Raw genomic sequence first — 27401 nt, 5'->3', positions numbered from 1 at the left:
GGCTGTGGGGTTTTTCCATAATTGAAAAACTATTTTGTTTCTATTCCATTGCTGGCCTAAATAATAGATGGCGACACTTCGTTTTTCCTTATTCATACGAAAACTTTTAGAAAGTGCACTATGAATATTCAAATTCAATGTCTATATATTTTAAAAAATACAGGTGAAAAGCATTACGGAACTCAAAGAAGATCTTTCATTGGTACGTACATTTAGATTGGATGATTCCATGATACTAATTGATCAATTTCATATTCGGGTTTTAATAATTGGGTAGTGGGTTGTGAACCAAAAGTAGAATAGATGGGTGAATGAATTAGAGTTGTTGCAAAGAAAATTTTGGGTCCAAAGTGAGCCCAAACTCCAGTAAAAGCTAAAGCTATAGAGTTCTGATTTAAACTGCAAAAGCTAGATCAAACTAGCAAGGACTGAACACAGGTCGGAAGATGAAAGTTGAAAGAAAGCTGGACAGTGATGATACGAATTGTGAAGGAGGAAAACAAATTTGTAAACTTGTTTGTGCCACAATTTATGTTGCCATGCAACTAAGTGTCTCTAGGAATGGGAAGGCCTTAAATGAGAAATGTTATGTTTTAGGAAATTTCAATAATAAGAAGAAAGAAAAAGGAAAAAGTGGAGAATTGGCAGAGCTGGTTGTGTAATGGCTACAATAAGGTAGCTCGGATTTTTAGGTAGAGACCCAAAGAAGAGAAAAATTTTCCAGTGCTGGAAAGCCACACAGCTGCTTTTTTGAAACACATGGGGAAATCCAGAACAGAGTGAAGAAGCTTTACAAGGAGTTCAGCATCTAAAGATGGAGCCCTTACTCCAGTCCTACTATGTAGACCTTTTCAATTTTGGCCCCATGGTACTAATATTTATTTCTTTTTCAACATCTAACATTTCATTAGCAAAAGAAAGAAAAACCATTTAATTCTCATTCTCAATATATGATTCTGAGTCATCATATATAATATTACTTGAAGGAGGTTGTTCTTAAGTTAGTGACTCTAATCTAGTTTAACGAATTTAATTCTAATGAAATTGCTAATAACCAGTCAATGATCTAATTAAATAACTTCTACTGTAGAAAAAAGGATGAAAAACAGTATGAAAGTCACTCTTTTACCTATAAAGTATTTTTAAATTGTGAAAATCAATAACTATAATATGAATTTTAAAAAGAAATTTGAACATTTACATGGGCCAAAAGTTTGGGCTTTTAGCTGGACTCCATTAGACTAATAGTAGTAGTATAAATTTTCTCATCAAAAAAAGAAAAGGAAAGGAATGTAAATTTGTTGTAACACTTGAAAGACCTGAGTTGTTTATACTTAATAATAAGCTTGGCCACCAAGAAAAATGTCATCTAGGGAAAGCTGCTGTCCTCCCTTCTGTTTTGCTGCTTCATATTTTTCCTGCATAAATAGGGAATCAGAGATGGGTTTATGCTCTAAAGAAAAATTCTCTCAAATATTTGCCTGAATCAATAATGCTAATTTCTCGTTTCATATTCTTTTCTGCCAATCGCCGCCTCGCCCGTGCTCCCAATCTACTTCAAAGGTCACACTCTAATTTTGCTTTGGTTTTTGGTTTTGTTTTGCTGTTTTAATAAATGGGTTTTCATTATAACATTGGATATGCAAAAAAAAGAAAAAAGTTATGATCTTTATGCTTTTAAGTTTGTTTTTGACATTCTTGAGTCGTGGTGCTTCCATGGTATGCAATTTTTTGTTTAGTTGAATGTTAGGTTAAATTAATATTAGTGCCAAGATTGTGACTTTTTGAATGGTTTTGATGCTAGAATTGGTCTTCAATGAATCTTTTTGTACATTATATGTATTTTGATTATGAATGGTGATTTGGGTTTTTGTTGTAATTACCTAATGAACATGTTTTCCTCATATGTGAAGCATTGAGTGTATAATTTTAGTACAATAAATGGGTTTTCATTTATGACATTGGATATGCAAAAAAAAAAAAAAGTTATGATCTTTATGCTTTTAAGTTTTTTTTTTTTTTTTTTTAAATATATTCTTGAGTCGTGGTGCATCCATGATATGCAATTTTTTATTCAGTTGAATGTTAGTTTAAATTAATATTAGTGCCAAGATTGTGACATTTTGAATGTTTTTGAGGCTGGGATTGTTCTTCAATGAATCTTTTGGTACATTATATTTATTTTGATTATGAATGGTGATTTGGTTTTTTGTTGTAATTACCAAATGTACATGTTTTCCTCATTTGTGAAGCTTTGAGTGTATAATTTTAGTCTTGTATACGGTATGAAGCTTTTTTTTTTTTTTTAGTGTAATTGCCAAAGTTGTAGGTTCTAATGTTTATATGGATGTGTAGGTTTGGTCCATCTAAGAGAATCCAATCTTGTGGCTATGTGAAATCAGCAAAGAACAATTACAAAAAGCCAACCAGTCATCCTGTTATGAATGTAGAAACACAGTCTTCACGCTCGTGGAGTGCTTATGTTATTGTATGCTGCCTTAGCCTTTCTGTGTTTGCTTGTTGATATGTACCTTTCCTTTTTTAATTGTTACAAATGAACTTTGTGTTAGATAGTAGGAACATGTTGCCTAATAGTTACTTTTGTCCTTATTTTTTCAGCCAGCTGCTTTACTAGGATTTGGTGGATTGGTAGCTTTTTTACATTATAATGATGAGAGAAGAGCAATTAAGAAAGGTACTTGTTTATCTTTACTGTTGTCAAATAAGTGTCCAGATGTTGGAGTCTTTGCGGTTATTGACCAGGACTTGGAAACTAGGTTGTTTGGATATGTATGGTCTCTCCATTTTCGATTATGTACTGAAGTTTATTTGTTTATTGTTGATATTTTTCTAAGTGAAAAAATGAGATGAGACAAGCAATGATTCTCTTGAGCTAATGGTTGGCTGATCATGAGTGTCATATATATGGTTCATATTTAATTACCTACAAGTAGCTAATTTCAGTAACTTCCTGTGCATTTGTGCTCAGATACATTGCTGGAAATTGTTGGGAAGCTTTTTCCAATCAGTTTTGATTCAACTTATTTATGTTTCTTATTTTGCTTCTGTGATTATGCTTGTGCCTAAATGCCCTAAGTTATTGTCATATTGCTGTGTATGGAGTACCATATATACTATCTCCCTCAAAAAGGCCCAAAAGGAGGTCTTCTAACAGCCCATATGGCATTTGTTGCTTTATTACCACTTTCTTAAATGGGTTGGAGTTAGGGAAGGTTGACTAAAGTGGAGGCTAAGTTGAACCAAATTGCAGTCATTGCTAGGCCATTTGACACTCTGATAAACTTTCATCATTAGAGTTTCTTGTGGTAGGATTGAAGTTGATGCTGCAACCATGCTTGTTCCAGCGCTTCATTTGATGAATGCTATTTCTTTATGTTGTTTTTTTTGCATGACTAGCAAGTAGAAGGAATTTCATGGTAAGAAAATTCTTGAGTGTAGCTCTTCCATTTTGTTTGCCTCACTGCAGCTTCTTGTTTGTGGCCATACATGTTGGTGAATAGTGTCGAAGAAATATCCAGTTGTGGGATACCTTAATCTGTTTATAAGAATGAATTAGAGGTCGAAGGTTATGGAAACCTTTAGGGAGCGTTTGGTTTGCGGAATCTTGGATTTCGGGGGAAAGTGTGATACCTGGGAAAGTTTGATACCTGGAGTTTTGTTTGATTTTCAGGACATCCTGTAATCAGATTCACTCGTTTGGTTGAGAGAAATCTCTGTTTATTAGTTCATGTATAATTATCATAATCTTCTTAACAAGTGGTAGGCAACTTTTCATTTTGTTTTAATAAAAAATACCCAAGCGACAAATGATGCCTTTTGCAGTGAAAGAAAAGAAAGATTTTAATTTTTTTTACTTAAATATGCCCAATTACGATGTTTAACTAGACATCAAGCCGTAATTGCCGTATTAAAATATAAAAAAAAATCAATTATGTTGTTTGGAAGAGCTGAACACCTTACTTGTTTTTGTAAATATGTTGGAAAAAGCATCAAATAAGGTGTTTATTCAAAGTAAATACCTTATTTGAATTTGTAAAGATTCTGGAAGATCGTCTATCAAATAAGGCGTTTGTAAAATGGAAATGCTTTATTTGAATGGGCTTTGTAAATATGTTGGAAAAAGCATAAAATAAGGCGTTTGTAAAATGAAACGCCTTATTTGATGCTTTTGTAAAGATTTTAGAAGATCATCTATCAAATAAGGTGTTTGTAAAAGGAAACGCCTTATTTGAATGGATCAAATAAGGCGTTTGTTCAAAGAAACGCCTTATTTGATGCTTTTGTGGCAATTAAGGCTTTTCAAAAGCAAATATTCCAGAATCTGGAAATATGCATGGATAACATAGAAATATTCCCATAAAACTGGGGCATATGAGGGTTTTTATTAAAACAAATTTATGTGTGTTAATATAACTGTATGTGTTTAAATATAACTTTTTTTTTTTTTTTGTGAAAGTAATAGTTCATTTTGGCACTGTTACTGTGCCATGCAAGGCAGCAAGAGGTAATTCACGCCTAGAAGGATGTTGGTAGGTGTTAAAAGCAACATATTAAGATAATGAGTATAGTTGTTAAAAGCTACATCAAATTTCAATGGTTTGGGAATGTTTTGGAGAAGAGAATGAAAGAAGAGTGGACATAGGATTATTATATTGGACAGAAGGCTTTTACCACTTATTAAGTACTTGAAGTGGTTCTTCTTTCAAAATCCAAAATACTTCTTTGATTGCATCAACCTGAGGTTTAATGATCCATGAAAAATTTGTTTGTATATTAATGTGTTTTTATGGTGTTTTTTTTCCAATTGCCAAGGAAGAAAGGACTCTTTGATAAACATGACTAATTAGATCTTTGACGTGTCTTCTTCTCATTTATGTTGAGCAGGCCAGGGCAACAATCGTGGTTATGGTGCTGTGGCAGCTCCAATTATCGGTGGCCCATTCACTTTGGTCAATACAGAAAATCAGATTGTTAATGAACAGGACTTTCTTGGGAACTGGGTTCTCCTCTACTTTGGCTATACATCATCTCCTGATATTGGACCTGATCAAGCACAAATGATGGCCGAGGCTATAGATACATTAGGTATAACCCCTTAACCAGATTCGATTATATTTAACTCTGTCTGGTAATATTCCTGACATTTTGTGTTTTATTTGGAGCAAGAGTCAAAAGAGAATTTGAAGGTTTTACCAGTATTTGTGACAATTGATCCTCAGCGTGATACTCCTGCACAACTCCGTGCTTACCTCAAAGGTTTGTATGCCCTTGTAACGGAATATGTGACGGTAATAAGCTCCTTCTGCTTAAGTTGCAGGTATTTTGGCTAATGTATTCTCCAATTTTTTTTTAAGTGCAGAATTCGATCCAAGAATAGTGGGATTGACAGGACCTGTTAGTGCTGTAAGGCAAATGGCACAAGAATATCGTGTTTTCTTCAGGAAGGTTGAAGAAGAAGGAGACGATTATCTTGTCGAGTCTTCTCACAACATGTATGTTCCAAACACCGACACAGACATCCCTTTTTCTCAAATTTCATTTTTATTTGGGAGCTTGATGCAAGTTATTTTCAAATGATTAGGTATTTGCTAGACCCAAAAATGAAGGTTGTAAGATTCTTTGGACTAGAGTACAATGCTGAGGAACTGTCAAAAGAAATATTGAAGGAACTGAAGAAACACCAACCTAAAGCTGAGTAGCATGGCTATGCTGCTTGCTGTTGTGCTGGGGGTAATAATGTATATCAGACATTTTGGACAAGGTAGAGACAACTGAAACCAACCACATTGTCTAAGTGGCAAAAATAAAAGGAAGAAACTTTTCCATTCTCATTCTTTGGGGATCCATTTTCTCCCAATTTTCTTGTAGGACAATTCAACTGTTACAGATGCAGTTCATTAACTTGACAGGAGGGATTGAATTTCGAGATGGATAAGTTGGATGACGTTTAATTTTATTCTCTGAATATTTCTTATATGTGAAGCACAAAGCAACTATCTGTTCGCATATTTGTTTCTGGAATGACAAAACCGAGCTGCAGGTTATACAGCCTGATCCAAACTTCTACATCTTGGTTTTGCACCTTTATCAGGGCAATATTGCTTGTCTGGGCTGCCTCTGAAATGCTGGTTTTTGGGCCATCAAACAAGGTCTCTTCATGTTGTCTGGGCTATATCACTTACCATATATTCATTTAGCAAAGGCATTTGACAATTTCTAAACTGATTACAAGTCTAGAAACTCCATTGTTGGAGTATCTTTAAACGTGTTGGCCTATTTCTCAGGATGAATATTAAAAATCAAGTGGATAAAAGATGAAAGGGGCTTATATCTCATGTTATATTAATTAAGGCACTAACAGACTTACGTGCCTTCCTCTTTGTTTTCTCTTAATTTGTTCATGAATGAGGCTGTGCTGGCTTAGTACAGCTAAATCTTCAAAAATCCCAAATTTAGGGTGCGTGATTCTTTCTAAAATTCTAGAGATCCTCGTTTAATCTTGGACCGGGTCTCTAGCTTGTCTATTTACGTCATCATACAAGATAAACAAAAGCAAGGAAAAAAAGGGAAAAGGGGGGGAAAATGTTTCAACAACCTTGCATTTTTAATAAAAACAATACAACTGTAAATCATTATTCTCTTTTCCTGCAAACTTTGTTTTTTTTCCACTCTTAATTATGCCATTTCGTGTACCATCTTTTCAGCTACAAGAGAGGGAAAAGGTAGAGAATTTCTATTCTATCTTGGCAGCCACTCTTGGAAAAGGCCATGCATTGATCATCTCCTGGGATTAGGCCTGTTTTCAACCTCCACCCACGTCTTTCTCATTCTAGCCTCTCTTTTCTTTCCTTTTCTTTACTATTAACAAAGAAATGATATCTCATATATAGCCTTGTGTTATTTTAAATTCCAAATTCTAGAACACCCATTTTTTCTCTGCTTGTTTGCTTGAAAATGCAACATTCCTGATCTCTATCACCAAAAAAAAAAGAAAAACTGCATTCTAAAACAGAGAGCTGAGCAGGAAAATATGGGAGAAAATTCATCGGAAAAAAAACCAGGTTGTGGGATATTGAATGCAGTTTTTGGGAAGCGTAGTTTTTGGCCTAGAAGGTCTACTTCTACAGGTTCATTGCCTATCAACGACAACAACAATGTTAAAACAGCAAACTCAAAGAGGCGGCGGAGTGGTTCCGATGAGGCTTCCTTTTTTAACTCTTCGGTGAATGGACCAGAAGTACCAACAAAACCCTGCACGAAACCGCCTCCAAATCACCCTAAGCCACCTGTGGCACATCAACAACAAAACCAGTTTCGGAAACCTCCTGATCAAGTAGCCAGAACAACACCTAACCAAGGATATGTCAACCCTGGTAGAAGGGTGCCTAAAGAAGCCATTACTATCTCCGGTGAGCTCGAAAGCATGATTGTTGATCATCAAAAAACAAAAGGAAATTGCAATCTTGTTCGAGCCTCATCGAGTAATATGATGTTTTATGGCAATTTAGGCAACTTGAGGCAACCTGGAGGACGAGGAGGAAACATTAATTCATATAACGTTCTTGATCAACTCCCTAAGACTGCAAGAGAGGATGTGCCAACACCCAATGGGATATATCCCAACAGTGTAATGGGAAATGTGGTGAAGAAACCGGTCGAGGAAAGGCGTACGGAAGAACAGCCTGCTTCTCTATGCCGAGCTCTTTCTACAAGAATGGACCCTGAAACTTTGAAAATCATGGGAAATGAAGATTATAAGAATGGGAATTTTGCGGAAGCCTTGGCTTTATATGAAGCTGCCATCGCCATTGATTCAAATAAGGCTGCATACCGAAGCAACAAAAGTGCTGCCCTAGCAGCTTTAGGCAGGATTCTTGAGGCAGTTTTTGAATGCAGAGAAGCCATTCGAATTGAACCTCACTATCACAGAGCTCACCATAGATTGGCAAACTTATATCTCAGGTAAAAAAGAAAAAAAAAAAAAAACAGTTCCTTATGATTGGAAACAATCTCTATGCCCAACAGCATTTTCCAGTTAGCGCTTTGAACTGATATAATTGTACAGATTAGGGGAAGTGGAAAACGCAATATATCACTACAAGCATGCAGGCCTTGAGGCTGACCGTGAAGACATTGCTAAAGCTAAAACTCTTCAGGCACATTTAAACAAATGTACTGAAGCTAAAAGGCTAAGAGATTGGAACACCCTGGTCAAAGAAACAGATTCAACTATTAATGCCGGTGCAGATTCAGCCCTACAGGTACATAAATATTCAAACCAAACCAAGAAAAAAAAAAAAACTCAAATCCCATCAAAATTCTGTTAGTGAACAATATTTAACTTGTTCGTTTTTAATGTTAAGATATATGCATTGAAAGCCGAGGCCTTGTTGAAGCTCCACAGACACCAAGAGGCCGATGAAGCATTATTGAAAAGTCCATATTTCAATACTGATGACTGCACTAAATACTTCGGCCCTATTGGAAATGCGAATTTGCTAGTTGTTCGAGCTCAGGTGGACATGGCCGCCGGCAGGTTAGTGTTTTATATATTTTACTACTACTATTAAGTCATGCAGGAAGTACCATTTTAGGCAAAATGTAGACAAAAAGTATAGGGAGTTTGTGATCCCAAGCTTAATGAATGTTGTAAAACAACTCAAAAGGAGAATTCATGCTGGGAAAAGAGGAACCAAAAGGAGGTTAAAGGTTATAGGTGGAAAAATCTATCTTTACCTACCAAATGGGGCTAAATTTGCATCAAATGATTGGGTTGTGGGTTAATTGTTTTGTTTGTTATGATTGGACACATATTTCCACCCCCCCCCCCACCCCACCTTTTCTATTTCTTTATTCTTTTTCCACTCACTGTTTGACATTGAGTCGGTGATTTCTAGGTAATTAATTCAACTTTGACTATGTCTTCGCTTCATGCAGGTGATTTTTTTAGTGTTACTAACAGCTTGTTAAAGAAATTTCAAGGGGAAATATTATGAAATTTAGAGCAGTTGCTGCTTCAGTCTTGACTGTCTGAGCAATACAGTAATGGAAGGGCAAAATTAAAAGAAAATTGCTCGAGGAGATAGAAATCCAATACACTTTAAAAAAAAAATTCTATAAAAACTAAGGTTAATTGAGCTGAAACTAAAAACCCTGTCATAATTGCATGCCAGCTCATGTACCAGGCATTTCTGATGTTAATTATCAGCTTAAAATAGGATGTTCAGTTGAACCTTTGATTTATAGGTGGGGTTCACCTCAGCACCATTGGAGCAATACCAAAGTTTTGACTTGATCTATACAAAAACTAATGACAGCTACGAAATATATTTTTTTAATGTAAAATTTTTATAGTTTTTGAGTTTGATCTATCATCTTAAATAAAGTTATTGTAACAATACATAAAATTAAGGATCTTTCATATAATATTGTTAGGCAACTGATAATGTTTTCCTGATGATTGTCTAAAGATTTGATGATGCATTGGCTGCGATTCAGCGAGCTGTTAGGCTTGACTCGAACAACAAAGAAGCACACACTGTAATGAGGAAAGCTAGAGCTGTGGCAGCCGCTCGATCAAGTGGCAATGAGCATTTCAAGGCATCTAAATTCTCCGAAGCATGTGTTGCATACGGCGAGGGGCTTGATCATGACCCACACAACTCCGTCTTGTTGTGCAACCGAGCAGCTTGTTTGTCCAAGCTTGGCCACTACGGAAAGGCAATAGAGGACTGCACCCATGCCCTTAACGTCCGCCCTGGTTACAGCAAAGCTAGACTGAGAAGAGCCGATTGCAATTCCAAGGTGAGTCTCAATATAATGACTTGCAACTGATTTCTACATGATGAATAGCTAATAGTAATATTGGTCACGATTGACAGCTTAATTATGGGTTCACATTAACTATCTTTTATATATTCTATCTTGTGTATGAATATAGAATTCTAATTGTTAATTAATTGATCATTGATAGAAATGTCCATGAAATAGATTGAACTAGTCTGAGTAATACCTTTGAGAAAACGTTTAAGTTGCTTTTAAAAAAATACTAATAGTAAAAGCCATAATTAATCGAATCCAAAATTTAACTTAATTCATGCATATACTCTTAAAAAAATAACATTCAATCTATTTTTAGATTATGACATCTTTTATTGAATAAAAAGTCATGGTTAATCGATTGGAGTGAACTATGCATGTTTAGAAAAATAATTTAGAGGTTAAGAAAAAAAAATCAAGCATGAGAATAATAAAATAGGGAAAATGCTATTAGCTGAATTGAATTATTTATAACATGATCCTTAAATATTTGTGTTCCCTATAGAGTATGTACAAGAATCTAATAATGTTCAATTGGGTATATGTAATAGTTGGGGAAATGGGAAGCTTCAATACAAGACTACGAGATCTTACAAAGAGAAACACCGGACAACGAGGAGGTGAAACAGGGCTTGACCGAGGCTCAAATGCAACTTAAGAAACGACATAGTGAGGTTGCATTGTAAGACGAGAAGAGTACGATGGAGCTTGATTAACACGAAAGGTAGACCCGACATGGAGAAAAAAGAGAACGAAGCTCAAAGGCAGCGACAAAAGACAGAGCAGACAAGAAATTAGGAAGAACTAGTTTCGTGATAGTGTTGTCTGTTGAGAGCAAATGCCAAGTTAAGAGCTTAAACGATTATCGAGGATGAAACACATTATGCTTTGTTATTATAAGGAATTTGAAAGCGAAAATTTGATATTGTTAGAACTATGTGACATTAATATTTGTTAACAATTTGATTATATGTCTGTATATTTTGCTAAAAGATTTACAAATGGATGTCGCATTTGAAAACTTCAACATTAGTTTCAGATTCTGTAGCCATTCACTCAAGCTAAATATTTGCAAAGATAATATCCATTTTTCTAAGTTTTTCTTTCTTTTTTTCCCCTTGCAAGACTTAATTTTTTTTCACTATTTTAATGATATAAATTAATAAAAGTAATATGTATGCTTAATAGCATTTTTTCATTAAAAAAAGAAAACTTTTGTTAAAAATATTTAAAAATAAAGACCAAAAAAAAAATCTTTATGCCAAAAAAAATCCAAAACGTATTGGCCCAAAATCAGTTTTATTGCCAAAAGCCCAAAATCCTGTTTTGGTTGAAATTGAGCATCACAGGAGGCATGCCATTTGATCCACAACTTATGGCATTTAAAATGAAGTATTGGAATCTGTATGTAATATATATATAAATCTGTCTTTTCTTTTGTAAGTGACTGAATTATGAAATACTTTAAAAATTTTCTGACATTCCCAATTTAATATCGAATTTTTTCACTAAAATAATCTCGCCCAATGATCATTGACTACTGCCACTACGAGTTTAGGTATAAACTTATAATGTTCTTTTGTGAGAATTAAATGCAGCCACGAGGCTTATGACAAGGTAAATGGCAACTGGCAACATACGTTCTAATTTCCACCGACAACATTAACACGGTAAATACAACATAATTTGATCCAAAATTTCCCATTACACGACAAACATTACATGACCAAACTGCCGCTGATCATACAAAACCATCGCCATCATTATAATAATAATTATTATTATATTAATAAAAACACAAGCCTTATCACATGCTAAAGCTAGACTTCCGATCACCCCGATCAACAGGGAACTCCGAGGGACAATAGTTCCTGACGGCAGTGAGCTCGTAGGGTGCGGCATCGAGCGCCAACCATTGTTCCACTGTGAACTGCTGTTGGCTACAAGGTGTGTGGACGCCAGTCATGGTGACTTCCACGTAGTTACAGTACCATCCATGGTGTGGACCCGAGCCATCCGAGGTTAAGTTCATGGCACATACAGGGGCAGCCAAGCAAGGTCCTCTACCTGAGAAAATGTCCAAATTACCCCTCTCAAAATAGTTGTGTCCTGCCTCCATCAACCCACCCCAGGCTTCAACGTTCCTGATCTCGATGTACTCGCCATAGACATCGTAGAGCCTTAGGCCGATGATGGAGTCCGTTCCGCCTTTGAAGATCGATCCGGTCCTTACGTAGACAGAGTAAACGCAATCTTCATCGGCCTGCATACAAGAAAAAGGGATCAGAGATAGTCAGATAGAGTTGTTAGAGATGGGGACATGGAGGAGATTACGGGGGTCGTTAAGGGGTACTTACGGAAACAACGATGGAAGAGAAGGAGATGAAGAGGAAGAAGGCGAACATCAGCAGCGTTGGGGTCGCCATGGGTTTAACCTTTTGAAGATCTATAAGAGAAATCAACATAGAGTTGTGTATAAATATGCAATTTTTGGATGGCACATGATCTTTTTATTGCCTTATTAGTGAGAACAGTGGATCCAATGATTTCTATATATTTTTCCTTTTTTTATTACATTAATTTGTTTTTAATTTTGTTAACAAATGTTATGAGAAAAAAATAAAAATGGTATAATTATATTTTATAAATAAATATTTTCGAGAGAAAATAGATATTTGCATAATACTTGAGATATTATTTACATTATTCATGTTCAAGCTAATGTGTTTATTCATATTATATGGAATGAATCAGAATTATTTTAATAATGTAAATAAAAAATAAAGTAAAATAGGTATTAAGTATAATTAGATATAATATATAAAATAAAATAATTTATTTAATTATTTAAACTACCTTTTTAATTTTTATAAATATTACGTTCATTTTATCTAAACGCATTCATTATTTTTAAATTTTTTCTTTTACATTTAATTTAAGTAAAAAAATGTGTAAGCAATTAAACATTCATTTGACAACTATTTTAAAATGGAGGGAAATTAAATAATCTTTATTTCAAAATTACAATATTGTCCTTATAAGTGACAAGTGTGCGATGAGGAGAGCAGGTGATCGTTATCACGTGTGGGGTCAAACGTTATCTGGAGGTAGAAAATAGGAAAGCGATACGAGCGGAGGGACTGTAATGTAATTTTAAATTAAAAGTGATAATTATAGTTTTGGACCGTTCTTCTTTAATTGGAAGGACGTGGAAAATTGAATGGAAGAGCATATTCGAAGTGGAGCCGAAAGGTACCGTGTGAAACATGTGGTAGGTGGTAGGTGGCAGAATATTCAATGTGAGATTGCATCTTGGCCCTACATCAAGGACAGATGGATGGTGTCATCATCATTCAAAAAAGTAATTATAGAAATTACAGATGGCCCAACGAGATTTGAGCATGAATCTAAACGAAGATTTTTTACGTTATAATTTAAGTTTAAATCCGATGAGTTAATATTTTTTACGTTTTCATCTTGAAATTCATATAAATTTATTAGTTTTTATTTGTTTTATTTAGATTTTTTATAAAAAAATTATAATTATAAGTAAGATTATTTATTTGGTTGATTCAATTGATTTCAAATTGAATCATTAAAAATTAAATTAATCAAATTAAATTATTTTATTTTTATTAATCAAATTAAATTTTTTAATTTTTAAAAATTAATTGATTGAAATTAAATCCATTGGTTTGATTAATTTTTTCGATTAAACGAATAATAAAATATATTAAGTTAAATTATATTTTAAATTTTAAATTTATCATATATGAAATAAATTAAATAAAATCATATCATAAAAATATTCAATACCAAAATATAAAGTTAAAAATTCTAATAACTTTAAATTAAATAAGCAATTTCATATATTTTTAGTTATACATATGTTTTATTATATTTTGATTAAATTTTTAATTAATTCAACTAATTCCATTTTCAAATCGAATTAATCAAAAATTAAAATTTTTTTAAAATAATTTTTTAAGATAAATTAATATAAATTCAGTAATCGACTGATTAATTAAATTAGATAAAATTGAATTATGAATATCTTTAATTATAAATGTTAAAATTTAAAATTATTAAATATTATTTTTTAAGAATAATTTTATAAATCAATTAAATTGATATTCGAATTTTATATTTGAATTTTTTTATAAAAGATTTTTTTATTGAAAATATTTTTTTGTACGGATTGTTATTTAGCGTAATGCATACCACAATATGGTTAAGAAACGACGAAGTCGAACTCAAATATCCAAAAATAGAGTCCTATCGTTTTGACCTAAAGAGGAAACGCCAATTATTTTCTTCATTAAAATTCCGTTACTCAAAAAAATGTGTTGTCTTTTCCAAATAGTAACCTTCTTTCACTCTAACCACAAAACCAACCAATCATCCTCAACGAAACCACCTCTTCCCATGCAAGCCCTAAATTTCTCCTCAACCTTCAATTTTTCCACCTTTGGCACCCAACCTTTTCTTTCGCACCGCATCTCCCCATGGAGGAGCGGGTCGCGTCTTCTGCCGGGGAACCTCGATTGCAGTCGTCAAGAGCCGAACCCACCCCCAACAACGACGACAATGACCTCTCCCTGCAGCTAGCTCGCCCTCCTACCCCACCATTGTCAACCTATGTTATCCAAGTCCCTAAAGATCAAATATATCGCGTTCCACCTCCCGAAAACGCCCGCATAGTAGAAAGTCACCGTCAGGCTGCAAAGGCGTCGGTGAAGAATAAGAAGAGACCATTTTCCAAGTACTTGATTGGGATTGCCATTCTTTTGGTTGTCATTGGTTTAATGATAGCCGTAACCCTAACTGTAATCTACCGTTCTTTTACCCCTAAAGCTCCCGTTTTCTCTGTTTCAAAGCTGAACGTCAAGCAACATAAAGATGGTAGTCCCCCTACCTACGATATCACATTGAAAGTCAAGAACCCTAATGAAAAGATGGGAATCAAATACGGGTCAGTTGAAGATGATGTGAAGCTAACATTCTGGAAGAAAACGCTTGGTGGGGGACAATTTCCAAGCTTTTATCAAAACGGGGGTGATTTGAACCTTGTTCATGTTAAACTAAATGGCCCCGAAGATCAAACGGTGCCACCTAATGTCCAGAGGAGTATGAACGACAAAAAACCAAAACATCAAATCTCTTTAGTGCTAAACTTCAATTCTCCATTGTTGCTCAACGTTTGGATATTCAAGATGTGGAGTAGAGACATGGATGTCAAATGTAATTTTAGGGTGAGCACCATGGGGAAAGGAACCAAAATTCTGAACCAACACTGTAAGACCAAATTGTCCCAATGATTGATCTCTAAGGTAATTAAAATGTGAAGCATTTATTTGTTTTAATTCTTATATTATTGGATTATTGCATTCGAAATAACTTCTATGTCAAAGAAAAAGTGGTCAGTATATTCATGGATTATTTTTATTATTTCATCCATTATAGCTGGAGGTTTTTACTGAATTAAAAGATTACCATATTTTTTATTATATTAGTTTCTTTTTTTTATTTTTTATTTTTTAACATATTCTAAAAGGGTAAGTGGAAATTCTTTAACATGGAATCTAAAAATTTCATTAGTTTAGTATATGAGATATATTGTTATTCCTTAACTGTAGTGAAGAGACTCATTGTCTTCTTCATTTTCTTCTTAATTTTATTTTCTAATGTTTGTTTTGCCTTTAAGTATGACCTCTTGAGATAGCTCTCCATGGAATTTTACCTTTTAAATTTTCTTTTCCTGTACTTTGATGTGATGAAGGATTTGAACTTCAAACTTTTTATTTGGACTAAAGTTGTGACAACAAATCCAGCTATAACTCATTAATGTTTGTTGCTTATTTATGTTCTGTTTATCTTTTAAATCTTAACCATGTACTAATTTTTCCCCTTGTATGGTTTTAGATGGGATTGAGATGTTTGATCAATCTAGCTTTGCATTTTTGGAGCTGTTTATGATTGGCTTTCCATGCATAAGATTTATATATATATATATATATATATATATATATAAAGAGTTTTAACTATGGAGAATGGAAAATTTGCAGAAATTTTGAAAGTGCAAAGTGAAATTGAGAAAGCTCCTCTAAGGAGGAAAGAGATGACTAAGGCTCCATTTTATAAACGCTTTTATTCTTTTTTAACAAAAAATGAATGGAAAAGAAAAGGCAAAAATAAAATTTGAAAAGAAAACTAAAAACAATAGTAGAAAAAAGTAAAATCATTCACCAAAGATAACCTAAGAGATTCCAAAATGTATTAGTTTTAACTTTAAAAAAAATACAATATACAAATAAAAAAGATACACATTTGTATGCATAATTATTTGTGATGGTATTTTTGAAAAATATAAGAATAAGATGGCTTTTTTTATTTGATATATATATATATATATGTGTGTGTGTGTGTGTGTGTGTGTGTGTGTGTGTGTGTGTTTATATGTGTATAATCTTTTTCTTAAAAAAAAAAAAAGACAATTTGAGTTTATTTCTTTAAACAAGAGCCAAATTCCAACATTGGTTAAAATATAGATCAACCAAAGTTTTTAAGGTTTTATTTGAGGCCCAATTATCAGATTACATTGAAAGATAAAAAAGAAGCCCCTTGCTTCAGCATTGTGGGCCAAAATTTCCAAAAGCCGAATTGTCCAACACATTAACCCAATTAATAGTATTACTATAGGCTGCAGATAATTTGTTGTAAAAAAAAAAAAAAGGAGGGGGGGGGGGGGGGGGGGGTTGGTTTAGTGGTAAATATGAAGTTTTAGAATCTTAAATTTTATATTTAAGTTTAATTGTGTGTGGGTTTAATTAAATTTTATTTTAGATTTGTTTAGTTATATTTTTATTTGTTGATTGATTTGTTTATTTGATTATTAAGTGATTTTTTTATATATAGATGTAATTTTTAATTATAATTATAAATTGTACTTTTAATTTTTTAAAAAATAAAATAGGAAATTTCAGAGCAAGTGTCTAATTAATCAGCCCCAAGCATGCTTGACTTAATATGCCAAGTTGTAATATTTAAATTAATGGTGAATTTTGCACATGCCAATTCCAAAATTTTAATTTTCCTATGCTTGACTGACCCATTTTTAATGCCCTTCTATAAATTGTTTATTTATGGGACAATGACACCCAAAAAAAAAAAAATAATTAATTGTTGAAATTCATAATCCCTGTGATTACTTTCATATGTTATAAATTAAGTTATGTTATTGCAATAATTTATTATTTTCTATCCAAAATCACTGCAATATGTTCAAAAAATATAGCAGATAGGGGGCTGGGAGGGGCCATGGTCCTCCCAAAATTATTTTTACACCATTATAGTAAAATATTTCATCCCATTAAAAATAATATTCAATCTCTTTTTTTTTCCAGTAAAATTCTTGTTTGACTCATCTTTTTTCATATATCTGGCTTCGTCTCTCGCTACGAACGCAAGAATGAAACCAGGAAATGAACAGAAATTTGGACATATTTGCATTTCCCTTGCTCCAATGTCATGTGATCACGTCATTTTCCCCAGATAGAACAATAATTGTATATAGGCCAGGGAGTACTGTATATTTTTCAATTAAACAAAAGCAGGTGGCCTTAAAAGTTGATATATATGGTACTTTAAAAGAGTGTTGGATTAAAGGTGGAAAACTTTAAAAAGAGCATTTAACTCTTATGTACACAACAAATCGAGATAGGAAACTTTAGAAACAGCCTTTCTTTCTCTTTTTCTTCTGCATAATATTTAATCTGCTTTATCACTGACTAGTAATTATGGAAGTTTAGAAAGCAGTCCATTCCACCTTTTTTTTTTTTTTTTTGGTTACATGCACTTGCACATGGTTAGTTTGGAAACAATTTTTTGCCCTTCTTTAAGGGGTTCAATGTTTAATTTTTAAAATCACAATATTTTTTTTTTCTTTTCTATTTCTTTAATATTCCTATAGCTCATGCTTTAACAAAGTAAAAGTTAGATTAAATTATTCCATTTATTTGCATTACTTTTTTCCAATCCAAAGTTTCTTCGAACTTGCAAACACTTGCAATCACCACAAGAATTAAAAATCGTGTATGTATGTATGTATATATATATATAAAGCAGCTTGGGGAAAGAAGAAAAAGGTAGATGAAAGAAAAAGAAAAATTTTATTCTAGTTTTCTGTTATATAACAAAAAATTTTCATGCCTATTGAAGTAGTTAGTAATTACCTTAAAGCAAGAAGTATACTTTTGTTTGTTATCTCCACCTGTTTTCATTTCATTTCCTTTCATGTATGTTATGTCAAAGAATTGAACCAGAACTCTTTTACACGTTGTCACGTTCCCCATATGCATTTTCTTCGACTCAAAATATATGCTTTTCTTTGCTTACAAAATGAAAACCCTACCAATGACCTATCAACACATTAACAATTATTCATCTCCTTTTCTATCATCAATCTCTTTCGTGGCTTCATCTACGGTATCGTGCTGACAGAGTAAAGGACCCAATTTCCACATTGGCACTTCTCATTTGTTCCCCATAACAGAAGCATCTGGGTCACATTATCAGAATCCATGTGAGACCAAGAGTTGGGCACATGCGGCCAATTGTACAATGATCATGATGATATTCAGCCCTCATTTGCAATTACATAGACATATATATATATATGGTACATTTCAAGACAAAACATACTGTCATGGCTCGAACCTCAAGACGGGAACCAATTCTCGAACACATAACACGTGTTGCAAATCTTTTTTAATTTTTTATGTATTGCCAAGTATTTGACACGTATCGCTACAGGACCAGTCCCCCCCTCCATCGATCCAACATGAACTCTGACAACTCCATATGCACCAAAGGTTCCTCTCCCATGCCAGGTTATGAATATGAATCTAGCTCTATATCAAAACAATATATCGAAAGTAATATACATGTATCACCATTTATAACTAGTATGGCCTAGTTGTTTAGTTGTTCATAGCGAAGAGTATGTATTTGGGATAATGTTAAATGCACTTCAAAGTTTTACCAGGCTCCTACCTCTCACACTTCTATTTAATGATGGTTCGTGAATGCAGGCAAAGGGCGATTTAAATGCGACAATAATTAATCAGGTCAAGTTCTTCAATTGACTTCATTCTACAATAGAAATTTGAGTAGAGAATGAGAGAAGCATGGGGGAGAGGTGTCTCCTTTTTGAGGCTTTACCAATAATTGAGGCTTTACCAAGACTTTGTTTAATTCAGTTAAGGCACCAATCATGAAGTGGGCTCCTATCTTTCCACGCACCAAAGAGCCGACGTTGTCAAAAAAAAAGAAAGCTTGGTAACCTTGTTAATGTCCTTACTCAAAATATCAATAACGTGTTATATTTTTTTTCGAATAAAGAAAGCGCTTTAAGTGGATTCCAACTCCTCATTCAACCATAGATTTCCAACCTTAGTGGTGGGTTTCCCTTTCAAAAACCTAACCAAAAAGATTATTATCCATTTCTTCTTTCATAACAAAGAGAGCCTTCAAATGAAAACAAATTATGAATGAGAAGGTTCCTTTGCTCTCTCCTCTTTTGTGGGGTTCCTCCAAATCTAAGTACCCAATGGGTCAGGCCTGTTCTTCTGTTTGTGAGCAATGGCTATAATTCCTTCCGTACATAGAGACTAATTATATATTTCATAAGCTAATACGACTCTACATTGTTTGGTGAGGTTTCAAGAGGGATCATCCATGTTTCTACTCTTCCTCCAATGGAGTTTCCAATATATGTTTCTTGTTTCAAGAACATCGGCCCAGCTTTTCGAGTGTCAATCTATTGGCTATACTAGCGGTCAATTCAAATAATTTGTGTTTTATGAATTTTAATATCTACTTTGCTAGGTATCCTATTGTCATGCCAACTCAATTCTTTTGTTTATAAATCAAAGAGTATCCCCTAAGGCATATCAGGATTATCCTCTCTAACCTTTTCTTTATAATATCTCTCCCATGTCTGAGAAAAGGGTGTCTGTGTCAAAATTGAGGCAGCTCCTAATAATAACATTGGGACAAGCAAAATAGATTAATCTCGACATGTATAGTATACTTCATAAATGCCGATATAGTGTCAATAACTGTGTGATTTATTTATAGAACGTTAAAATTTTAGTTTCAATTATCAAGATTTAAATTTAGATAATTTTAAATTAAAAAAATGTGAATATTGTACCTTTCATTTATCTATGATTTGAAATTTGAATACTTTTCTTTTCCAATAATAAAAAGCCTTTAGTAACTTCAGGATATTTATTTCATTGTAAAGGATATGACTATTGATTGACCTCATCAAACTTTGGGTTAGATATTAACATATTTATGAGGACAATTTGTAAAAGCTTCTTCTATAGTATAGAAATCATCTCATGGATCTGCCAAGAATGCAGACTTACAGTTTATTCCCTTTGTTTTGCAACAATTATTGATCTAACAAAACATTGAGAACAGGAAAACGTGTCTCAAGTACTTCACTGTATCAAATTGCACATGAATGCAAGATTTTATTAGCATTGACCAAAGTTATTTGTTTCTACATATGGTTCATTATCCCATACATTTTTACTCTCTTTAAATCCCATGCTGCAAGGAAAGGAAACAAAAAGAGAATCAACTGGAATACCGGATGGTATCTGAATTATTACTTGTTTGATTTAAATAAAAGAAGAAAAACTGTGTCTTGGTAAGGTGAAGCAAGCACTTGCTGTTAAAGGAGAGAAACCTTTTCCAATATCTACCTCATAAACTTATCCTTTTGACTCAGCAGATATACAGTTTCAAGTTTAAAAAAAAAAAAAAGGATATTTGATCTAGAAAATGGGGCCTGCACACTGCCAAATCTTCCCTGACACAATCATAAATTGCTGTGATTATTTTATCTCCAATACTATTTTGATCCATCCCTTAAGCTGCAAAGGAAAAAAAAGATCAGTTGGTCCTTTTGCTACTTGGCTAGCATCCTATAATGTTGGTTGCATGGGATATGCCATTGAATCTGTACTGGAATATTGCATGCAGATTCATAGGCTTTCTGTTTGATCAATAAATAATAATACCAGGAACAGAAATGCAGACTTAAAATATCCCAATTATCGAGGATTTTTTTACTTTCCAAAACAGTTGTAAATTGTATAAGATCAATAATGGAGGAATATAAAAGCTAGCTAAACCATAAGCTATGTTGTGTTGTGTCAAAAGACGATACCCTTTTCTCGATTCCCTATAAATGACAGAAAATTTTGCTTTTGAAGGGAAGGCATTGCTTTTTCCTCCCTAAACAGATAAATTATTGATCATTAATTTGATCTCCATCATCATTTATCCTATCAATAATAATTTTGGTGTAGCTCTAATATAGGAGAGTAATGGGGGGAAGTGATGAGAGTGTTCTGGAGACCATATCCGAATCTAGTCTGTATTTCAGACCAAAATCAGAACCTGGAATATTCTTCCTACCTTTTCCTTTTGAAAATGCTGATGCAAGAGATTCTTGCTAACAAGTTTCTGACAGACCCCTCCTTCCCTGGTGGATGTATGTATCATGTATGTAACCTGTGGAGTTGAGTTAAAGAAGGCTGTGAATCTAAAAGGTGGCAACACCTAAAGGCCAAAATGATTCACAATCAATTATATGTACAGATGCAATAATAATGCAACAATTCAGTGGCTGCTCTATCAATTTGTTACCTTCAAAAAGAACTTTCAAGGGACAATATCTTCCACACGCTCAAATAGTGCAACCTGGTTTTGGCTTAGTCGTGGAATGTGCTAGCTTTTTTGGCAGCTCCTAGTAGCAGTTGTCCTCCAAACCAGTAATGAAGTGACAGAAGGCAGAGTAAAGTTCTTAAAAATTAATAATATATAGTATACATATATATATATATATAATGTATTTACAGACATGGCTGGATGGGAGATGGGGTTTGAACCTGCTATTGAAAATAAAGAAACTAAGACACAAAAATGGAAGCTTATACATACGTTTAACTCACTCTTTTATGTTCTCTTCTTGAGTTAACAAAAACAAAGCAATAACTTAAATGAAATATATGCAGACTAAATGAAATTTAGCTACAAATATGGCATGTGGTGTATCAGACATTTTAAACGTGGTAACAGATGCATTGATAAGATTGAATAACTAATTAAATAATTTTGTGGAACAGACATAACTTAAACATTGATTGTATCACATCAAAATCAAATTTTCAAAGGGAATAATTTTCACAGGTTCTGAATCTGCCCTAACAATATCCTACCACTATAAAAAATTGGATTCATCATAGTTACATTTATGGTCAAAATGAAAATACTTTCGTTTTTTGTGTATTGGGTTCATTGCAGTCATCTTTAAAGTCAATTGTTAATGAGAGGAAACGGAGACAGAAAGAGAGAAACTTTCTATGCATTAATAGACAAGGTTGTCAAGCTACAAATCTTTATCTTGTACCCAGCTAGTTACAAGATTTACAAGGCCTTCAAGCCAAAAGACAGGATTCTGTATTAATCATTTTTCTCTTCTTGTTCATCTTTCCTTATCTTGAACAAGAATTTACTACATAATCTAGTTCCACCTTTCTACATTTCTTGCAAGGGTGGACAAATATTTTTCCATATCTTCTTATCATTACATTCTGGATTGAGCTCGAGCTTGCACGGATAATTGTTTCCATTCCACTAGACGCCGTAAAAAATCCATGACCTGTTAAAAGATTCAAAAATTACGATTAAGTTACAAAAACAATAGGAAATTATAGTAGGAAAAAAAAAGTAATTGTGTTAGTTTGGAACTTACTTCATCTGGTTCTTGTAAAGAATATGATGCACTGGTCTCCTTGGGAAATTTGGACACAAGAATACCAAAACCCTGTCCTCTGTCTCTCAATATCTAAAAACAATGAAGATCAAAGTATTAGCAAGATCCACTAGTTTAAAAAAAAAAAGATTAAAGAGATGCCTTGGCTTTGATTTTGAGCATTGGATACCTTAAATGCATCTTCATCGGTGCGGTCATCCCCAATGTACACGGGAAAAACATCGGTACAGTTAGCAAATCCTAGACAAAGATATTTATAATAATGTTTAGTGATTAGAGATAATCATGTCACCACTTTATGGTTTTCCAAGTTTTGATTTATATATATGTGCAGACACGAAGTGCACACGTTCAACAATCAAACATGTAAAAAAGAACAAATTTACTCGGTATTAAGTAAAACTTACCAAGAGATTCTAACAAAAATTCAAGGGCTTTCCCTTTGTCCCATTTAATTGTAGGACGGATTTCTAAAACCTGCATCATACCAATAGCATTCAAAGTCAGACATCTCTTACTTAAACCTATCTATGAATTTCATCAAAGTTAAAAAAAATGATCAGATTGTATCCTAGCTCCTACCTTTCTGCCTTGGGTTAGCCGGAGCTTGGGGTACTCCTTTAAAACTGACCTAACCTGCTGTGCCAGTTCACTCCATTTCTGTATTTTTAAAGCAAACAGTCAGACGCTTTTAAATTAGTTATGATAAGACGATAATAATAGTAATTGCTATTGGCTTTGACCTTTTCATCAACACAACGAAAGTGTACAGAAAGACAAAACTTGTTATTCTCCACCTTAGCTCCTGGAGTTGATTTGGTAGTCTCAACCAATTGTTTGTAAACCTGGAAAGTTCATCAAAACAAAAATGCCAAATATTATTTGAAGCTCTTTGCTTTAATTTCCATTGAGTGATGAATTAATCAAGATTGTGAAGAAGACCAACCTCATCAATCATGGGAAGAAATTCACTAGCTGGTTGGAAGAGAACAGATTCATTATCCTGGAGAGTAAAAGCACAGGAAAAACAAGGAGAAGAGTTAGGAAAAGTTGAGGTTTTTTACCATTTGGTGAAAGTACTAATGCAGCTCACTTACTTTGGTAGATTTGGAACGTTTCTCTGGCCCTTTAATGTCCATGCCATGACTACCAGCGTAGTACAGCTCAGCCAATTTGACAAATTTATACACCTATAATTTGAAAAACAAGGAAACAGTTACCAATTGTGAAAACATAAATGGACAAAAGGAAAACAAAAAGTGACTGCCTATTCTCAAGATTTTCAGTATCCAATTTTGTTTTGAAAAAATTAAGGCCTGAAAATGTACCTTGTCTCTGCATCTGCCACTCACTATAGCAGTGGGGAAACACTTGGCAAGCTTTCTCACAGTCTTTCTCATCTGGTTTACACAAACCTGAAAAGTTACTAACTGAAAACTATTGATTGAAACAACCCAAACACAGTTCCATATAAACAAATAGCCAACCTTCTTGGACATGAAAGCTCGATCAGGATCCTCAACAATTGGTGAAAGAGTGCCATCGTAATCAAGAAACATTGCTATTTGTTTCCCTTTTGATGCTTCTATTATCTGCTCAAACATCTCCAGGGCAGATGGATGGTGTAACTGGAAATTTTCATCAACCATAAAAGTCAGATGTCTAATTGTCTAATACCAAGAACACCAGCCAGAAGAAAAACCTTTGTTGAAGGCTTGCAATGGCTTAGCACTTACATTCCAGGATCCTTGGTCATCAGAAAGGGAAGGTGTGGATTTTATATGAGTAGGAGAAGAAGCTCTCATGGAATCAACCCATGCATTAACTCTTGCTCCAGTATTAATTTCAAGGTTTTGAAGCAACTTCTTTCTTGAAATGGAGATATATCCATGAGGCGCTGGCGGTTTTTGTGCTGATACGGTTACTGTGATTGACATGTTGAGGACAGCTTTTCCATCATTGAACACATTCTGATCAGCACCCATATTCTTTGATCTTTCTTCAAAGAAATTCACTACAAGAAAAACAACCCACATCAACATTTTTAGTTAAATTATCAACAAAAAGAAAAAGGCCGCAGTTTTTAATATGCCTCCAAAATCCAAAAACAAAAACTTACCCATTTGTGGAAATTAAGTTAGTTAAAAGAACACCTCAAACTCAACAAGTGTTTGGATGTTAATGTTAAGGTAAGAGGAAGAGAGTTCAAACTTCAAACAGAGGAGTTTTACAGAGTACTCTGTTGATTTTGTCCTGTTGAAGCCCGAGGATTAAGGAAGTGAAACCAAATTGAAAGAATAAAAAAGTCTAACAAAAGATTTGTCAAACAAGGAAGAAAAAATAGATTGAGAAATTATGGAGAGAGCCAAAGCGAGAAGAGAATGTATGTGAGAGAGACAGAAAGGATTGAAGCCATTTTATAGCAAAACCATACACTAACGGACGAAACCGGTAGTACCCCAGTATGCTACGCCAATGCCCCCCCTCTCCCAAACTCTTATAAACCTGGGACCACCAAAGCTATAGTCTCACCGTCCTGTCGCGTCTAAGATTGTAAATAAGACATCTATATTCATAAATTATTAACATTCGATTATCACAAAACCCGAATTCAATCCAATAATTATCAAATCAAACTCAAACAATTTAATTTATTAAACAAATCAAATTTAAAAGTTTTAATATTTGATTTAAGTTATTTGTAAATTTAATTTTATTCATATAAAATCAATTTAAATTTAAATACAAAATTGAATTTAAAAATTAAATTTAATTAAATAAATTTAAATAATTTAATATTTATTTTAAATCAATTTTAAATAAATTTTAAATAATAAATTTTGAATCAAATTTTAATTTTTTATTATATCATATTCACTTTGACTGGATTAAAATTCTATTCCCTCGGCTCCCAAAGCCGTAGATGTCAATAATATAAACTAAAGGAAAAATATTAATTATAATAATAATAATAATAATAATAATAATATTTTTACAGAAACTTAGCAATTCCCACGCTTTTTTTGTTAAACAGCCGTCTTTAGCAGTCACAGAACTGCGAAGTAAGAGGCTTTCCAACAGGCAGCTATTGCTAGCAGTTATGCCACGTGGAAGACATTGGTCGGTTGACTCCCATTGTGGACTCTGCCACGTGTAAACCAAGTCACATGTTAGACCCACGGGTTTATGGGAGCTGTTTCACTATTTCCTTAAATTGGATCCTAATGGGAGGATTTTGGATCATCCACCAACTTGTTCTGGTAGCTTAGATGATCCATCAAGGAGCTCCATTTTTCCTATAATGGAAATGTTTGGCACTTTAATTTTTTTGCTCTGTCAACGCCCCTTGTAATCTAATTGCAAAGCTAACAACGCAAAACCCTTACTCTGTTAAAGCAAAAACCTCCTGCCACATCTGCTAATATAAGTATTTCCCCACCCCCCCCCCCCCCATTTTTTTACAAAAATTTATTATGTTTTTAAGAGTCTAATAAGGACAATAGTAAATATTAAAATTTAAATTAATATTTTAAAATAATTATATTTTTCAAACCAATAAATTTATTCATATTTGTCACCTAGCTTACAAATTGTACAACCTACTTATGATTAGGATAGGGAAAATTAAAGATGTAAATAAATAAATTTTTTGATAGAGAATATTTTTTATTTTATTCGTTTATATTTATTTATTAAGTTTAATAAATAATATTAAATAGTATTTTTATATTTATTTATTGAATAAATTGAATATAAATAAATATTTGTTCAGTTCTTTTATTTTCATAAATAAACATGTTTAAAATTTATTTAAAACTTATTCATTTATTATTCATTTGATATTTGTTTGTTATTCATTTATAATAATATTAACAAAATCATATTTTTATCTTTCATTTTAATTTTATTTTAACGTTCATTTATGTTCGACCGAATTCATTTATATTCATTTAAAGTTTGTTTATTTAAATTTAATTGAACTGAATACAAATAAAATACAAACATCTTATTATTTAAATGAATCAAATTCGAACGAATAGAATAATTTTATTATCAAATATGAACCAAACTTGAATATAATTTTCTTCCTGAATATGAATCAAACTTGAACATTTTTAAAAATAAATGAACAAATTATAACATATGTTTGTTCATATTCAATTCATTTATAACCCTAAACTCTTTAAGAAGTTCGATAAATTTAGTCAATAATTTAGTTAACTCATCATTTTTGCAATCTTTTTATAGTCATTTTATTTTTTGTTTTGTTTCAATGATAAGAAAGAGATTTTTGAAAATTTAAACCTAAAATCCGTTGAATTTATCTAATTATTGTTTGGTCTTATTGATTGATTTATTTATTTTGATATTAAATCTTTATAAAGATTTTATATTTAATATAGCACTTTAAACGTGACTTAATAAAAAAAAATTTTACTTGGGATACCTATGATTTCAACCTCCCTTAATCCTAACCCTAATTTCTAGGCAAAACACCAATCACATTGGGATCTGCAAAGCTTTCGAGCCCCACACTAAACCTCATTTATTGGCTAATCGATCACCAATCGTATTAGTTTGTAATACATTTTTTATTGGGTATTTAATTTTGTAATTAAAATGCTAGTTAACATCCTTGCATTTAACTTAATGGTTGATTAACCCATCAAAAAATAGGATCGATTCCTTTCTTTTTCAACAAAAAAAA

The 27401-nt window shown here is 33.0% G+C and overlaps 5 protein-coding genes across 6 annotated transcripts; 3 read left to right on the top strand and 2 right to left on the bottom strand.

The window, feature by feature from the left end:
• Positions 1-1282: 1282 nt before the first annotated feature.
• Positions 1283-6089, top strand: HCC2 (Thioredoxin superfamily protein). 2 transcript variants are annotated; one of them, XR_002690491.2, is made up of 8 exons: positions 1283-1563; positions 2356-2488; positions 2620-2695; positions 4906-5106; positions 5188-5277; positions 5381-5513; positions 5603-5782; positions 5890-6089. XR_002690491.2 is itself a non-coding variant. In XM_022884531.2 (7 exons), the coding sequence occupies exons 1-7, from the start codon at positions 1493-1495 to the stop codon at positions 5718-5720; spliced, it is 822 nt and encodes a 273-aa protein (XP_022740266.1). In that variant the 5' UTR covers positions 1283-1492; the 3' UTR covers positions 5721-6089. The 2 variants fall into 2 exon arrangements, 1 of the variants encoding a protein (XP_022740266.1); XM_022884531.2 differs by having other exon boundaries at positions 5603-6089.
• Positions 6090-6619: 530 nt separating this feature from the next.
• Positions 6620-10820, top strand: LOC111292254 (inactive TPR repeat-containing thioredoxin TTL3-like). Its single transcript, XM_022884533.2, has 5 exons — positions 6620-7983; positions 8087-8282; positions 8385-8557; positions 9492-9825; positions 10392-10820. The coding sequence occupies exons 1-5, from the start codon at positions 7052-7054 to the stop codon at positions 10524-10526; spliced, it is 1770 nt and encodes a 589-aa protein (XP_022740268.2). The 5' UTR covers positions 6620-7051; the 3' UTR covers positions 10527-10820.
• A 642-nt stretch (positions 10821-11462) lies between these two features.
• Positions 11463-12356, bottom strand: LOC111292253 (PLAT domain-containing protein 3-like). The gene is made up of 2 exons (XM_022884532.2): positions 12198-12356; positions 11463-12103 (listed from the first exon to the last, which is right to left on the bottom strand). The coding sequence occupies exons 1-2, from the start codon at positions 12303-12305 to the stop codon at positions 11648-11650; spliced, it is 564 nt and encodes a 187-aa protein (XP_022740267.1). The 5' UTR covers positions 12306-12356; the 3' UTR covers positions 11463-11647.
• Positions 12357-14251: 1895 nt separating this feature from the next.
• Positions 14252-15222, top strand: LOC111292589 (NDR1/HIN1-like protein 13). Its single transcript, XM_022885030.2, has one exon. The coding sequence runs from the start codon at positions 14346-14348 to the stop codon at positions 15156-15158; it is 813 nt and encodes a 270-aa protein (XP_022740765.1). The 5' UTR covers positions 14252-14345; the 3' UTR covers positions 15159-15222.
• A 7036-nt stretch (positions 15223-22258) lies between these two features.
• Positions 22259-25082, bottom strand: LOC111292894 (putative trehalose-phosphate phosphatase J). Its single transcript, XM_089766378.1, has 12 exons — positions 24813-25082; positions 24430-24707; positions 24181-24321; positions 24022-24093; positions 23791-23883; positions 23640-23696; positions 23437-23538; positions 23276-23353; positions 23101-23170; positions 22863-22933; positions 22673-22765; positions 22259-22579 (listed from the first exon to the last, which is right to left on the bottom strand). The coding sequence occupies exons 1-12, from the start codon at positions 24814-24816 to the stop codon at positions 22505-22507; spliced, it is 1134 nt and encodes a 377-aa protein (XP_089622504.1). The 5' UTR covers positions 24817-25082; the 3' UTR covers positions 22259-22504.
• Between the last annotated feature and the right edge of the window lie 2319 nt (positions 25083-27401).

Source organism: Durio zibethinus, chromosome 10 (assembly GCF_047325235.1).
Source record: "Durio zibethinus cultivar Kanyao isolate XHJ-2024 chromosome 10, ASM4732523v1, whole genome shotgun sequence".
NCBI classification, from domain to species: Eukaryota; Viridiplantae; Streptophyta; class Magnoliopsida; order Malvales; family Malvaceae; genus Durio; species Durio zibethinus.
This window is presented reverse-complemented; position numbering and strand designations above follow the sequence as displayed.